Source organism: Pezoporus occidentalis, unplaced genomic scaffold (genome assembly GCF_034315485.1).
Source record: "Pezoporus occidentalis ecotype Australia unplaced genomic scaffold, CSIRO_AGI_Poc_V1 ctg185, whole genome shotgun sequence".
Taxonomy (NCBI): Eukaryota; Metazoa; Chordata; class Aves; order Psittaciformes; family Psittacidae; genus Pezoporus; species Pezoporus occidentalis.
The window spans coordinates 210,045-225,087 of record NW_026913693.1 but is presented as its reverse complement, the minus strand read 5'-3'; the positions used below and the strand labels follow the sequence as shown (position 1 = coordinate 225,087).

At 39.1% G+C, this 15,043-nt stretch overlaps 1 protein-coding gene across 4 annotated transcripts in view; it reads right to left on the bottom strand.

Moving 5' to 3' along the window:
- NBAS (NBAS subunit of NRZ tethering complex) overlaps positions 1-15,043 on the bottom strand; it is a 180,741-nt gene that overhangs the window by 58,047 nt on the left and 107,651 nt on the right. For all 4 annotated transcript variants that reach the window (XR_009964271.1, XM_062615879.1, XM_062615881.1 and 1 more), the window contains 3 exons: positions 12,301-12,411; positions 8,624-8,874; positions 6,818-7,152 (listed from right to left, as the gene is read on the bottom strand). Coding sequence is in view for 3 of the 4 variants with exons in the window: in XM_062615879.1 (XP_062471863.1) it covers positions 6,818-7,152; positions 8,624-8,874; positions 12,301-12,411 (697 nt within the window). In the remaining variant the exon portion in view is untranslated. The remainder of the gene's footprint in view (positions 1-6,817; positions 7,153-8,623; positions 8,875-12,300; positions 12,412-15,043) is intronic.

Genomic DNA, 15,043 nt, shown 5'->3' with positions numbered 1-15,043 from the left:
TTACTTTAAACAAGGTCTCAGTATCAGGATATACTATAAGCAAGGAAAAGGCAATACTCTTCACATCGCATTAAAATTTAATGACGACGGATTTACATATCCATTTTGTAAACATGATAAAAGATGACACAGCTACATATTTCATTTCCCCCCCTTCTACTGTACTATCTAATGTTCAAAATGCAATTAAGAGAGATGCAAAAGGCAAACAATTTAAGTATTCCATCTAACTGTTGTATCATAGAGAACCATGAGAACACACTGCCGGTTTAGAAGTCATGATGCCATAAACACATACAGAATAAAGCATTAAAAAGAAAAGAATACAGGTTCTTCCCAAGACTATTTTAATTATAAATTCATATCCTCATAGTGCCAAAATGAAGCACTACTGATATATCACTTCTCTAGTTATTTTATTTCAAAACATGAATGACTGCCCTCCATACTTCTAGTCAGCTTCAGTAATGAGATTTGGTATCATAACCCATGATAAAATAGTAAAAATAAAATAAAAAAAAACATAAGTAGCTTAGGGACTGGTTTATCCTTTGTGTGTGAACTAAAGTTTTATTTTTAAAAGCTTTTTTTTTTTTATTCTATAGGCTATAACATGCTACGAAAAATCTTAAAAAAAATAATGCTTTCTTTCATTTTCAAATCAAGGAACATCACATACTATTTCAGCCCAACAGATTTCACTCCTCAGGGTAAAAATTCATCTCAAACACCCACTTCCTTGCGAATACGTAAGTATTCATCATGAAGTACTGTACAAGTAATATTCACTTTCACATGACGATGTTGACCCTGCCACTCTTATTCCCAGTACATTCAAATATGAGATAATGGAAATAGTTCCTTTTACTATGGAAATATTCCTTTTATTGCCACAGGAACCTGGAATGCTAGCAATGCTAAAGGACAGAATGGTTGAGGTTGGAAGGGACATCTGGAAGGCATTTGGTCCAAAGCCCCTGCTCAAATAGGGCCATCTAGAGCAAGTTGCCTAGTAGCTTTTGAGTATCTCCAATGTGGGAGACGGCACAACAACTCTGCATAACCTGGGCCAGTGATCAGCCACCCTCATAACAAAAAATGTTTCCTGATGTACAGACAGAACAGTTTCATTCAGTTCCCATCTCTGCCACTAAATCCAGCTGTATATTTTCCACCAATCAAATGTTATGTAGCCCAAGCCAATCAGATACACTAGAATGGAAAGCATATTCAATTAATTAATTCAGAAGAGCGTTAAACAGTTATGGAATAACAAAAGCTGATTCCCAATTCCTACAGGGGGAGAGGAAAAAGAAAGGCAAAAGCAAGAAAACTTGTGGATCAAGATAAAGACAGTTTAATACATGAAGGGGAAAAAAATAACAAACCAAACCTATGTGATGCATACGCCACCTCCCACAAGCAGACCAATGCCCAGACAATCTCCAAGCAACCTTGGAACACACCCTCCAACCCCATTTGTTACTGCTGAGCGTGACATTATATGCCATAGAAGGCATCTTTGGACAGCCAGTTCAGCTATCCTGGCTGTGGCCCCTCCCCAGTTTTTGCCTACCTGCAGCCTTCTCAAGGCTGGGGTGTTGAGAAAAAAGAGAAAGCCCTGACACTGTGAAAGCAGTGCTCAGCAACAGGTAAAGCACTAGAGTGTTATCAACACTGGTTTAGTCACAAATAAAAAGTACAGCCGGACAGAAGCTGCCATGTAGAAAGTTAATTCCATCCCTGCCAGATCCAGCACAGTTCATCTGGAGATTAAGGTAAAGTTCTAATACATGTAAGGAATCAATTAAAGAAAAGACATTACTTATGAAGTTTCCTATTATGCAGTCTTGAAGCAGATTTCATTAAAATAACTATTAATGGCACACCACAAGAAAGTACCTGAAAACGTACTGATTTTAGAAAAAGAAGTACTGTCAATACCTAGGAAGCAAACAAAGTCAGACAAGACAAACCAACTGAACTGGAGAACAGTGATAAAATGTGATAAAAGAAGCTAAGTAATTTGGAAGGTAATATCTGAATGCAGTCATGCTATGCAAGAATACTATTAACATATTCCTTGTACATCTTCAGGCAATGTCATGCCTTGCCGCTTTCCTCAGCATTTCATACAGCATTACAAAGTCAGTCAGCCAGACAAGATACTGATTCTCACTTTGAGGTTTTTTTTGTTTTTTTTTTTGGTTGGTATGTTTTTTTTTTTAACTGAGTTTTTTACACAGTTATTTAAAAAAAATAAAATAAAATTGAAAGAGAAAATGGTGCAGGTTAATATCCAGTTGTAATAGGTCTCATTCTACACTCATTTGGTGTGTGGTCAAAATCTGGACACTGTATTCCTGCTTAAGTAAGAAGAAAACAGTCAAAAAGCATTACTGACTCAGAGAAATTAAGAGCTAACCTCTCATTTAAAAATACGAAGTTGCAAGCAAAGTTCTCCCTTTGTATCAGAAGTTGGAAAAGAAACTATAAAGGATGGAACAGCAAACAAAAAGTGTCATCAGCCATAGTCTGAATGAACACAGAATGCTGCAAGAAAGAGCCCATGTGAGGGAAATTTCACCTTCTTTTTCTGTATAGAAGACATAACAGGTGATATTGCCGCTTTTTATTCTACTTTAGCCATCTGAAGCTATAGTATTTTCTTCCTAATCAACATATTATGCCCATCTCTATTTGTAATGTGTGTTCAACAATGAAAACATAGCAATTAGAGTAATTGTTTTCAGTTGTGGTTTTGTTTTTTGCCTTTGCCGTGTTGGACCCTTTTTTCCAGAGTACTGCTAATCAACAATCATCAGGGCAATGACCTATGAGCTTTGAAACAGATGGTTGTTTGAAGACATTACCAACTATCTAGCACAATAAACAGAACACTGGCAACAAAAGAATAAAAAAAAATCCCCAAATTACCTAAAATACTTCACACACAAAGGGGAATAAATGTGAAATCATCAAGACAAAAAAGCTGGTATGATCATTACTATAATTAAGAATCTATGAAGTCAGCATTATTTGAAAAAGCAAACAGATCTACTGGAAGAAAAGATGTCAGAATCAAAATGTACACAAAATTATATGCAGCAGTTCCACTGAATATTTGGAACATCTCCTTTTAAGGGAGAAATCTGTTCCATACATGCAATTACGGCTACGCTTACCAGTATGGAAGTGGAATTATTATTTCCTAAGAAAAACTGGAATAGCTATTCAGAATTAAAAGCATTTTTGAGTATAAGTGCCACAAGCAGAAACTCTCTCGCTGTTTGTAACACTGAGCTGCTGTGGTCCAAGTTCTTCAGTGTATAAAGAGGGTACTGATGAAGAGTAAAGGATTTCACCTGTTTCATTTACAGCAAACACAACAAAAACAGTACATCAATCTCCACCTTCTTCAGCTGAAGATGGATGCCGATATACTTTATCCAAAGAAGAGTTGTGAGAATGGAAGAACTGCGGGCAAATAAAAGAAAACAAAACAACCACACATACACAAAAGTTTAAGTAGCCTCTGCTGAATATCTGTGGAAGCAAACATTGATGACTACCTCTTTAGTACAGCAAGATATTTTAACAGCAAGAATTTCAAGTAGTCACTAGCAGCGATCATACATGAAGACAGTATTCCCTTCTCACTAGACAAGAGTCATTCCCTGGCTACCACAGTCCAAGGTCAGGCAACTGAGATCTCAGGATGAGTGTCAAGTCTTTCCTGATAAGCATGAAATGCTCAGTGTGATTATGGGATAAACAGGATCAAAGCACCTGACAGGACCGTAGTTCTGCTGAACTTACGAGACAGCTGGTGGAACTAGCGAGAAAATGTGTTGGTCTAGCATGACAAATAGATCAAAGCATAAATTTCATGCTGACAATTTCACAGAATTTCAATGTAAATCTTTTGTACACCAATTCTGGTACAGATACAGGGCAGATGGGTTCTAATACATTTCCAGTAGTATTGTGGCAATACTACAACAATATCTGAAGAGGGAACAAATTTGAATTCACCTAATTGAACACAGTGAATAAACACCTCTGGAACATGAGCATAATCCAGAACAGAGAAGATAAAGACACAAAAATACCCAACCAAACAAGTCCTCTTCATTGTCTTTTCATTTCAGAAGAAATTAGCAAAGACATCTCAAGATCTTTTAATAAGGAAATATGTAAGAAATCTAATCCCTTTTTTGTGCTTGGCAGTAGATACGTAAGAAAGAATGGGTAAAACTTCATGTTAATAATATCCTTAGAAGTAAGTTTCACTGGGCAACAAGAAACTGCAGATCTGGTAATACATGTTATGAACATGAAAGCACATTATTTCAATCACAGGCTTTCAGCCAGATGGAGATTATGACAATTTATATTATTACAATGCCTAGAAACCGTAAGCACTGGCCCAGAATGCTTCTTCCCAGAATGTGCAGTACCCTATTCAGAATGCAAAAGCCTGGTACAAAACACAAGTCTGTGGCATAATGAATTTTAGGACAAGCACAAGTAAAATAAACAAACACAACCACATGATATCTGTTGGAGGGACAACAGAGCATGGCATAAGCAATTCAGGAGGTTGCATTGATGATAATTTTCTTCACTTTCCTAAAGTAAAAGAGAAGAGCAGGAGAGGTGCCATGCTGGACCTTGCTCTTACCAACAAGGAGCTGGTGGTGAGTAATGTGAAGTTCAAGGGCAGGCTTGGCTGCAGCGACCATGAAATCGTGGCATTCAAGATCTTTAGTGCAGCAAGGAGGACATACACCCTGGGCTTCAGGGGAGCAGACCTAGGCCTTTTCAGGGATCTGCTTGTTAGAATACCATGCAATAAAGCTCTGAAGGCAAGAGGAGCCCAAGAAAGCTAATTAATATGCAAGGATCACCTCCTCCAAGCTCAGGAACAATGATGCTTCCTGACAAAGCAGAAGTCAGGCACCAGGAGGCTTGCATGGACGCACAAGGACCTCCTGAACAAACTCCAGAATAAAAAGAGGCCTTCAGAGGGTGGAAACAAGGACAAGTAGCTTGGAAGGAATTCAGAGAAATTGTCCAAGCAGCAAGGGGTCAGGTTAGGAAAGCTAAAGCCCTAATAGATCAAAATCAGGCCAGGGATGCCAAGGGAAACAAGAAAAACTTCTATATCCTTTTATCAGTGATAAAAGGAAGACTAGGGAAAATGTGAGCACTCTCCAGAAGAAGATGGGAGATCTGGTTACCCAGGATATGGAGAAGGCCCATTTTAAAAATGGGAAAAAAGGAAGACACAGGGAACTACAGGCCAGTCAGTTTCACTTTGGTGCCTGGCAAGATCATGCAGCAAGTCCTCCTGGAAGCTGTGCTAAAGCAGATGGAAAATAAGGAGGTGACTGGTGACAACCAACATGGCTTCACTAAGGGCAAATCATGCCTGACAAATTTGGTGGCCTTCTACAACAGGGTTACAGCACTGGTGGATAAGGAAAGCCTGTTTTCTATCTGGACTTCTGCAAAACTGTCCCATATAACATCCTTGTCTGGAGAGACATGAATTTGGTGGATGGACTGCTCTATGTATAAGGAATTGTCTGGGTGGTCACACTCAAAAGAGTTTTTATTAACATCTCAATGACCAAGTCAAAATCAGTGACAGGTGGTGTTCCTCAGGGGATAGTATTGGGACCAGTGCTATTTTAACAATTTTGTCGGCAACATGGACAGTGTAACTGAGTGTTCTGTCAGCAAGTCTCCAATGAAACCAAGCTGTGTGGTGCAGCTGACATGGTGCAGGGAATGGATGCCATCCAAAAGGACCTTGACAGGCTTGAGAGGTGAGCCTGTGCAAATCTCATGAAGCTCAATAAGACCAAATGCAAGGTCCTGCATCTGGGTTAGGGCAATCCCAAGCATAGCTAGAGCTTGGACAGAGAATGGATTAAGAGCAGCCCTGACGAAAAGGACTTGGGAGTGCTGGTTGATGAGAAACTCAACATGACCCAGCAATGTGGGCTCACAGCCTAGAAAGCCAATCAAATCCTGTGCTGCATCAAAAGAAGAGTGACCAGCAGGTTGAGGAAGGGGATTCTTCCCCTCTGCTTTGCTTTCCTGAGACCCCGCCTGCAGTACTGTGCTCAGTTCTGGGGCCCCCAACACAAAAAGGACATGGATCTGTTGGAGCAATTCCAGAGAATGGACACAAAAATGATAAGGGGGCTGGAGCACCTCTATTATGAAGACAGGCTGAGAGAGCTGGGCTTGTTCAGCCTGAAGAAAAGGCTTAGGGGAGACCCTTAGAACAGCCTTCCAGTACCTAAATGGGGCTACAAGAAAGCTGGAGAGCAACTTTTTACAAGGGCATGTAGTGACAGGACAAGGGGCAATGGCTTTAAAATGAGAGAGGGGAAATTTAGATCAGGCATTAGGAAGAAATTCTTTACTGTGAGGGTGGTGAGGCACTAGAACAGGCTGCCCAGAGAAGCTGTGGTTGTCTCATCCCTGGCAGTGTTTGAGGCTGGGCTGGACAGAGCTTTGAGCACTCTGGTCTAGTCGAAGGTGTCCCTGTCCATGGCAGGGGTTGGAAATAGACGAGCTTTAAGGTCTCTTCCAATCCAAGCCTTTCTATGCTTCTACGAAACACACAAGAAGAATGTCTTATTCTCTGCTGAAACAGAATACTGGGACCTTGGGTTACCTCAAAAACTGGTCCACAAAGCTAATTCTTCTAACTGCATAAAAATCTGGGTTTTATACTGGAAGCCATAAAAAGAAGAGAGACTCACCTGAGGCTTGAAATTCTTCACATATATCTGCTTACCTTTGTGACAGCTTTTGAAGAAAAAGTAATTTCATCAATAAAAGAGACAATATCATCTGGATTGAGTCTATCAAAGTACTTGGAACACATATCATATGCGTGTAGCCACTCATCCATGGTTTCTGGTATTTTTTTAATGAGATGGTGATCGCCATTCCAAAAAAGTTTCTGTAACCAGACAGCATAAACAGAGCTTGGTGACAGCATGCTGCCATCTTTTTTAGGCATTTTGGGAGCCAGTTTGGAAATAGACAGGATATTCTGACTTGTAAGGACAGGCTCCAGTATTTCCAGAGGGTTTTCATTTTTATCTATTAGCTTTTTGTAATTGAGACCTATTGACAGAAGGAGAAAGAGGGGAACAGAATAAAAGTTATTCACAGTTATACTACGTGTAAAACAATCAGTACTAAACCAGAATCCACAGAACTAGAAAGACTCTATTGTATCTCCTTTACAAACATACGTACTATCAGACTGGGAACAAAGTCAGGTTTGCATGCAGGTAACACTGAGATTTTATGTTTCAATGTGTGTGAAATCTCTCAATCCCCTGGAACATATTTTAACATTATATATTGATACAAACTGAGGATAATCAAAGAAGCAAAAAGATACATACAGCATATAGAATAGCTCCACTATTATTTTTCTTTTTATATAAAAACTAGAAAAATTCATGCACCTCAAGATAAAAGTCTTCATTAATTAAAAAATGGGTATTCTGATCATGTAACAATCGGTAATTACTACCCATCTCAGCAAAAATGCAAGGTACTAACCACAGGTTAAGTAAGGTTAACTGGAGACAGGAAATATAGACCCATTTACACTAATTATGTGCTACAAGTGTCCTGTTACTACTTTGGTTCCTACAGGAAGAAAACTCTTGCAAATTCTTCTAGCAACAACAAAATATTTCTAGCAACAACACTATTTTACTCTTTACGCATACAATTCCTAAAGTAAGTGACTTTTACTGCTATGCTTTTCTTCATATACTTAGGGCCTCTACAAATACTTTGATGTTCCTTGACTACTATATATAAACTGTGCTGAACACTGAGAATTTTAATTAGGGGTGTAATACAATAGATTTAATTTTTTTACCACACAAAGTGACTACTTTATGACTGATGTGTGCTCTTAGCACTTTTAAAAAAATAAAATAAACATTTTTTTGAGAAACATTTAAAACTAGCTTTGAAGGCAATGATTTCCTGATGGATTTTTCTTTGTCAAGCATTACAGAACTTGAGTGCTTAAACACATTAATAAGACTGAAAGTAATCCCTCCCCCCCAAAAAAAATTGATTTTTTAGTTCCTGCAATACATGAATTCATATGCACAATCTCTCCAAATTCTGCAGCAAAGGTAGTGTCTGATACATATGAGGTTCCCAATATATTGTGTAATTTAGACTTCTGAAAGATAACCTGTCTTAAATTCTTTGAGAATATTCATGTTAAACTTGAATTGTTAAAAATTATGCCCTAGGAAGTCTGCATTTCTTCATTAAAAAACCTCTATGAACCACTGACAATAATTTTAACTTGCACCACCTACAGAAACCTGGTTTTAATATTTTTTTGCTTGCTGTGATAAACTCAACTTCCAGTAATACAAAGAGAAGGACCTTAGTCCTATAAAATAGGACTAATCTTCTAAATTACTTGCATTCATCTGATACACTCATTGAAAAGAATTACCTGGAGAATATAGACTAGATGAGCATAATTATGTCAGCACTCACATAAGCAAATAATAAACACAGCTATGAAGGAAAGAAACAGGAACTTTCCTACCTGGTGCAACTGCTTTGAATTTTTTCAGGAGTCGGATGTGAGTTTCAGGTTTAACAGTATGCATCACCACTTCTGAGCAACCACAGTTTTCAAGGAGTGTAAAATAATAAAGCAACCGCTGGTGATCTCTGCCTTCAATACTTGGATAAACATATTTAACCATGTGTTCATGTAATGTTTCAGGATCGGTTTTCAAAGTCTCAAACAGACCAAGACTTTGTGTTCTTTCTTCTATTTGCAGTGTCGCTAACCTGTGTTTAGAAATAATTTCAGGTTTAAAAGCCTGGACGTGATATGAAAGATTCTTCAGGAGACAGGAAAATACCTTCTTTTGGTTAAGGTACAACTTTGTAAGACATTTTGAAAGAGTAAATACTCATTCATAAATACTTAGTTGTTACTCTCCATAGACAAAATCTACGGAGCTCTTGTGTTTCCTAATCTTGTTATCTGATGACCTAAACATACAGATTAAAGGTCATGAACACTGAAGTGGCATCAAAAGCAGCATTTCAAATCTCTTAGGTACATCTATATGCAAAAATAGACATATAACCAGAGCGTATGTACAAGAAGACCTAAAGAAACAATAAACTCAACCAAAACCAACCAAACAAATCCCACAAAATTAAAAAAAAAAGCAAAACAAAACCACAAACAATAAAAAACAACCCAAAACCCTGCCAACCTTGTGATGAATGATGCAAGAAAATCCTATTCCCAGTTACAAGTTCTCCCAGTCTATTATATTGTATTTTCTGTAGTCAATGAACACCTGGCATGCTTTGAGAAGATTGCCGCAGAAAATCAGCTCTTGCCTACTAGTTAATCTATTTGACACTATTATTCATGCTTAGCATATTCCATTTGGCAGTTTTATCAAGTTGCTTCTCAAATTGTCATCTCTGAAAGCTTATGAAAACATCAGCAACCCTTGGGTTGACCTCAGCCAGTCTCGCTGCTTCATGAAATTTTTTTTCCTGGCCCTTTTGAAAAGAATACATTAGCTATTTCACAGCATGAATTCAGACACCTCCAGCTGACTACATAAATGACAGCTGAAAGCAATCACTTCTTTTTTAACCCAGCCAGGAGAAAAATGGGTGCATATCAAGCAAGTCTCATCTTAAGTTTGTACTACTGTCAACTGAAAGTTTTACTCAAAATCTGAGAAAAGAAGTAACCTACAGGTGACTATCACCTGGACTCTCCCCAGAGTCCAATCAAATGCCATGTTAGGCATTACATTTCATTTGGAAATCTGATGTCTTCTAATCCCATTTGATTTTTCTCTACCTCTAAAACTGATTAAATTAGAATTTCAACATCAAGTTTTCCCGAGTATAAATATCACATGTAAGTTAGCTTTTCTCTTTGGTATCCAAGCAAAATATGTCTCAGTTTTATTCTTAAAGATGATTTTCTTACAACACAACCTCCTCTCAGTTTAGAAATTATTCTCTGACTTCTGAAGGAGAATAAATTGAATTATTTTCAAATCTAGAACCTTCCCCAGTTAAGTTGTTAACCTGTAAGCATTATTTTAATTCTCTAAATTATTATTATTTGTTAAGTGTTCTATCATATTACTGGAAATAAGTATGATATTAATGGAAATAAAGCATCATTTATTCTTAATATCAGACAAAAGAGACACTTTGACACGATGCATTTCAAGAGTGGGATCTGAATATATTTTTCTGTCCACACCCAAAGTTCAAACTAAAGGCTAGATGGATATTAAATTATACGGACAGGATCTACAGAGGTTTGCTATGTGGTTTTGGGGTGGGAATGGTGGTGGGTAAGAAGGGTTCATTATGCTGCTCAGAAGGATTCTGGAATAACAGATTTTGTGACAGGAAATATAAAACTTCCTGCTGCTAAAACAGTGAAATGCATTTAACAGGCTTTTTTCACAGTAAAATGCGATCAGATTCTTCAAAAGAAATAATTACAATTTTCATTGAATGTAAAAAAATGTTATCCTAAACATTTTTTTCATCAGACTCAAACTCACAGCATAACAGAAAAAACGTGATGTTTATTTGTTGTCAAGTAATCAAAGAAATAGTTAATACAAATTCTGTGATTCTTTTGATCTTCCCCCTATGTAAACTAGCTTATAGAAATACTGCATATTTGGTTAAAGAGATTAACTCTTGGAATAAGCTTCTTTTCAGTTCAGAATGAAAGCATAACGAGGCATGCATTATTAATGCCATAATCCCAAGACTAAAATATATTGTAATGGCCATATGCTGTCAATCAACTTTAAAATGAGATTATGATGCAACAAAAACATGCTCAGCGGCATATGATCCTATTATACATCAATTTTCAAGCCTTCTTTGAATTTCGTTGGGGAAAAGGTTGTTCATTTGTATGTCAGTGATTTCTGAATTCTATGAATACTAAGTCATGGAGGACAGGAACAAAGAAAACGGTAGACAACTTCTGCAAAATACCTTAGGCAATATTCTAGTCCCAGAGAAGTCAACTTGCTCTTTCACATTCACCCAAGTGTTGCCACATTTATAACCTGACAGTCTATTTTGCTTAAAGCACTAAATAATTTAGCAGCAACAAAATTTAGAGGGTATGACTTCTCTGTTTTCTGGAGGAGGCAAAAGAAAAAAATCTCGGTCTGTTATTTCATGTTCTTAGATCACCAACATCTATCAGTCTTGTTTTTATGCTTCATATTTATGCTTCATATTTTAATGCTTTTTTTAATTACTGGTAAGAAAAGTAAAATACTGCTGCAAGCTAAACCTGCTTTCACAATTTAAAATTTGAAACAAAACTAGACTATTTGATCACATCTGTCAGAACAGAAAATACGAGCTGCTGTATTACACAGGGGGCTCTACATCACTGTCACCTGAATGCGCTATTCAGGCAAATAGCTTAGCCTTTCACTGAATGGGGGTATTCACCTTTCAGTGGGCAAAAAATACTTGCCTGACGGACAAAATGTCAAATTAAAAAAAAAAAAAGGGGTAAAAAAAAAAAAAAAAGGCCTCAAACCAACTCTATAATAGAAACAAAAAGCACCCCTCCCCTCATGCCCTCCACAAATCTTGGGTCTAGTCTGCCATAATCTTGTAGGGTAGAAAAGTTCCCAAGAAATATTGTAAATAACCCTGCTTCTACAGAAAACTAAAACTGAAATGAATAGATGAATAATGTGAATGGGAAGCTTCAATATATTTATTTCCTTTGCTATTATGTAGAAGAGAGATCAATAAATAGCAACACTTAAAAAAAATAATTACACAAAACCTATTGAGATTCAGGACCTATTCCAAGGGACTGTAAAAATAACTAAAAGATAAGCTGCTACTGGAAAACAGCATTTAGCATTCAAAGCCATGGAAACCTAAACACTGAAAAGAATGTCCCAGGATACACAGAACACTAAGACATATACAGACTTTTACCCTCTCTTGTACACTTGTTTTTGTGGCTGGTTATAAAAGCATCACATGGAAAAGAAAAATTACCAAAGTACTACAACACAAGAAACATGAAAATACAAACCAAGCTCTAGCCACAGTATACTTCACTTTTCCCTAGGTTAGGGGGGACACATATTTCTGTGTATCAGAGTAGTATCAGAGTAGTATCAGAGTAGTATCAGAGTAATATGTGTATTTGCAGGGGAGAAAACATACCCACTGTCAGTGAACAAAAATTCCAGATGGGTCATATAAACTTCCCAAAGTGGAACCTTGTATCGCTGAGCCAAAGAAACAGCAATCTTGTAGACATTTTCTTCAAGTGTTCTTGTGGAGGAGAGACATGAAAGAAAACAAAGAAAAGTTATATTAGTCCCTAGAGACATGACATGAAAATAAATATTTACATTAGAAAAGTAATGATTTTTTAACTATTATTTTTTTTTACATTTGCTAATACTCAGTAATTCATTTTGGGGAAAAGAAATGAACTCTGGTCGAAGCAGTAAGGGTTGAGGGCTGCCTTGGTTGCAGCGACCACGAGATGGTGGAATTCAGGATCTTGTGTGGTAGGACCAGTAGAATAGCAAGTAGAATTGCAACCCTGGACTTTAGCAGGGCAAACTTTGGCCTTTCCAAGCAATTGCTAGGGGAAATCCCATGTGCAAGGCTGCTTGAAGGTAAAGGGGCCCAAGATAGTTGGTTGGCATTCAAGGATTGCTTTTTCCGAGCTCAAGATCGGAGCATCCTGACAAGTAGGAAGTCAAGAAAGAGGGCCAGGAGACCTGCGTGGCTAAATAGGGAATTGCTGGGTATGCTCAAGTGGAAGAGGAGAGTTTACAGGTCATGGAAGGAGGGGTTGGCCACTTGGAAGGAATATAAGGCTGCTGCTAGAGGATGTAGGAAGGCAGCTAGGATGACTAAGGCCTCCTTAGAATTAAACCTGGCGAGAAGGGTCAAGGACAGCAAAAAGAGCTTTTTCAAATATATGGCAGATAAAACTAACACCAGAGGCAATGTAGGCCCACTGATGAACGGGATGGGTGCCCTGGTGACAGAAGATACAGAGATGGCAGAGTTACTGAATGCCTTCTTTGTCTCTGTCTACTCTGCTGCAGGCAGTCCTGAAGAGCCCTGCACCCCTGAGACCTTAGATGCAGTCAGGTCAACGGAGCGGTTTGCCTTAGTCGATGAGGAATGGGTTAGAGACCAGTTGAGCAATCTGGACATCCATAAATCCATGGGTCCAGATGGGATGCACCCGCGGGTGCTGAGGGAACTGGCAGAAGTCATTGCTAGACCACTCTCCATCATCTTCACCAAGTCTTGGGAAATGGGAGAGGTGCCTGAGGACTGGAGGAAAGCAAATGTCACTCCAGTCTTCAAAAAGGGCAAGAAGGAGGACCCGGGTAACTGTGGACCGGTCAGCCTCACCTCCATCCCTGGGAAAGTGATAGGACACCTTATCCTTGGTGCCATCTTAAGGCATATCAAGGATAAGAGGGTTATGAGGGGCAGTCAACATGGCTTCACCAGGGGAAGTCATGCTTGACCAATCTCTTAGCCTTTTACAAGGAAATAACACGATGGATGGATGATGGCAGAGCAGTGGATGTGGTCTACCTTGACTTCAGCAAAGCATTTGACACAGTCTCCCACAGCATCCTCACAGCTAAATTGAGGAAGTGTGGTCTGGATGATCAGGTAGTGAGGTGGACTGTGAACTGGCTGAAGGAGAGAAGCCAGAGTTGTAGTCTATGGGGCGGAGTCTAGTTGGAGGCCTGTAACTAGTGGAGTGCCTCAAGGGTCAGTACTGGGACCAGTATTATTTAATATATTCATCAACGATTTAGATGAGGGAATTGAGTGTACTATCAGCAAGTTTGCTGATGACACTAAGCTGGGAGGAGTGGCTGACATGCCAGAAGGCTGTGCTGCCATCCAGCGAGACCTGGACAGGCTGGAGAGTTGGGCAGGGAATAACAGGATGAAATATAACAAGGGGAAGTGTAGAGTCCTGCATCTGGGCAGGAACAACCCCAGGTTCCAGTATAGGTTGGGAAACGACCTGTTAGAGAGCAGTGTAGGGGAGAGGGACCTGGGGGTCCTAGTGGACAACAGGATGATCATGAGCCAACACTGTGCCCTTGTGGCCAAGAAGGCCAATGGCATCCTGGGGTGTATTAGAAGGGGGATGGTCAGTAGGTCGAGAGGTCCTCCTTCCCCTCTACTCTGCCTTGGTGAGACCCCATCTGGAATATTGTGTCCAGTTCTGGGCCCCTCAGTTCAAGAAGGACAGGGAGCTGCTGGAGAGAGTCCAGCGCAGGGCAACTAAGATGATTAAGGGAGTGGAGCATCTCCCTTATGAGGAAAGACTGAGGGTGCTGGGTCTCTATAGTTTGGAGGAGACTGAGGGGTGACCTTATTAGTGTATATAAATATATAAAGGGGGAGCGTCACGAGGATGGAGCCAGGCTCTACTCAGTGGCAAACAATGTTAGTACAAGGGGTAATGGGTACAAACTGGAACACAAGAGGTTCCACTTAAACTTGAGAAGAAACTTCTTCCCAGTGAGGGTGACGGAACACTGGAACAGGCTGCCCAGGGAGGTTGTGGAGTCTCCTTCCCTGGAGACATTCAAAACCCGCCTGGACACATTCCTGTGTAACATTATTTAGGTGTTCCAGCTCCGGCAGGGGGATTGGACTAGATGATCTTTTGAGGTCCCTTCCAATCTCTAGCATACTGTGATACTGTGAACAAATAAATAAATCAAACTACAGAGATATTCCAAAGACAGGCACCTACTCCCCATACACTTTGGTTCTCAATGACAGCTTCTGTCTAACCTTTGTGCTAAAGCAAAACCCTCAGTTTCCATTTAATTTCAAAGTGGTAAAGGATGTAATGCATGACAGTTTTTATTTATTCAATCAGCGGCAACACCTACAGAGTTTT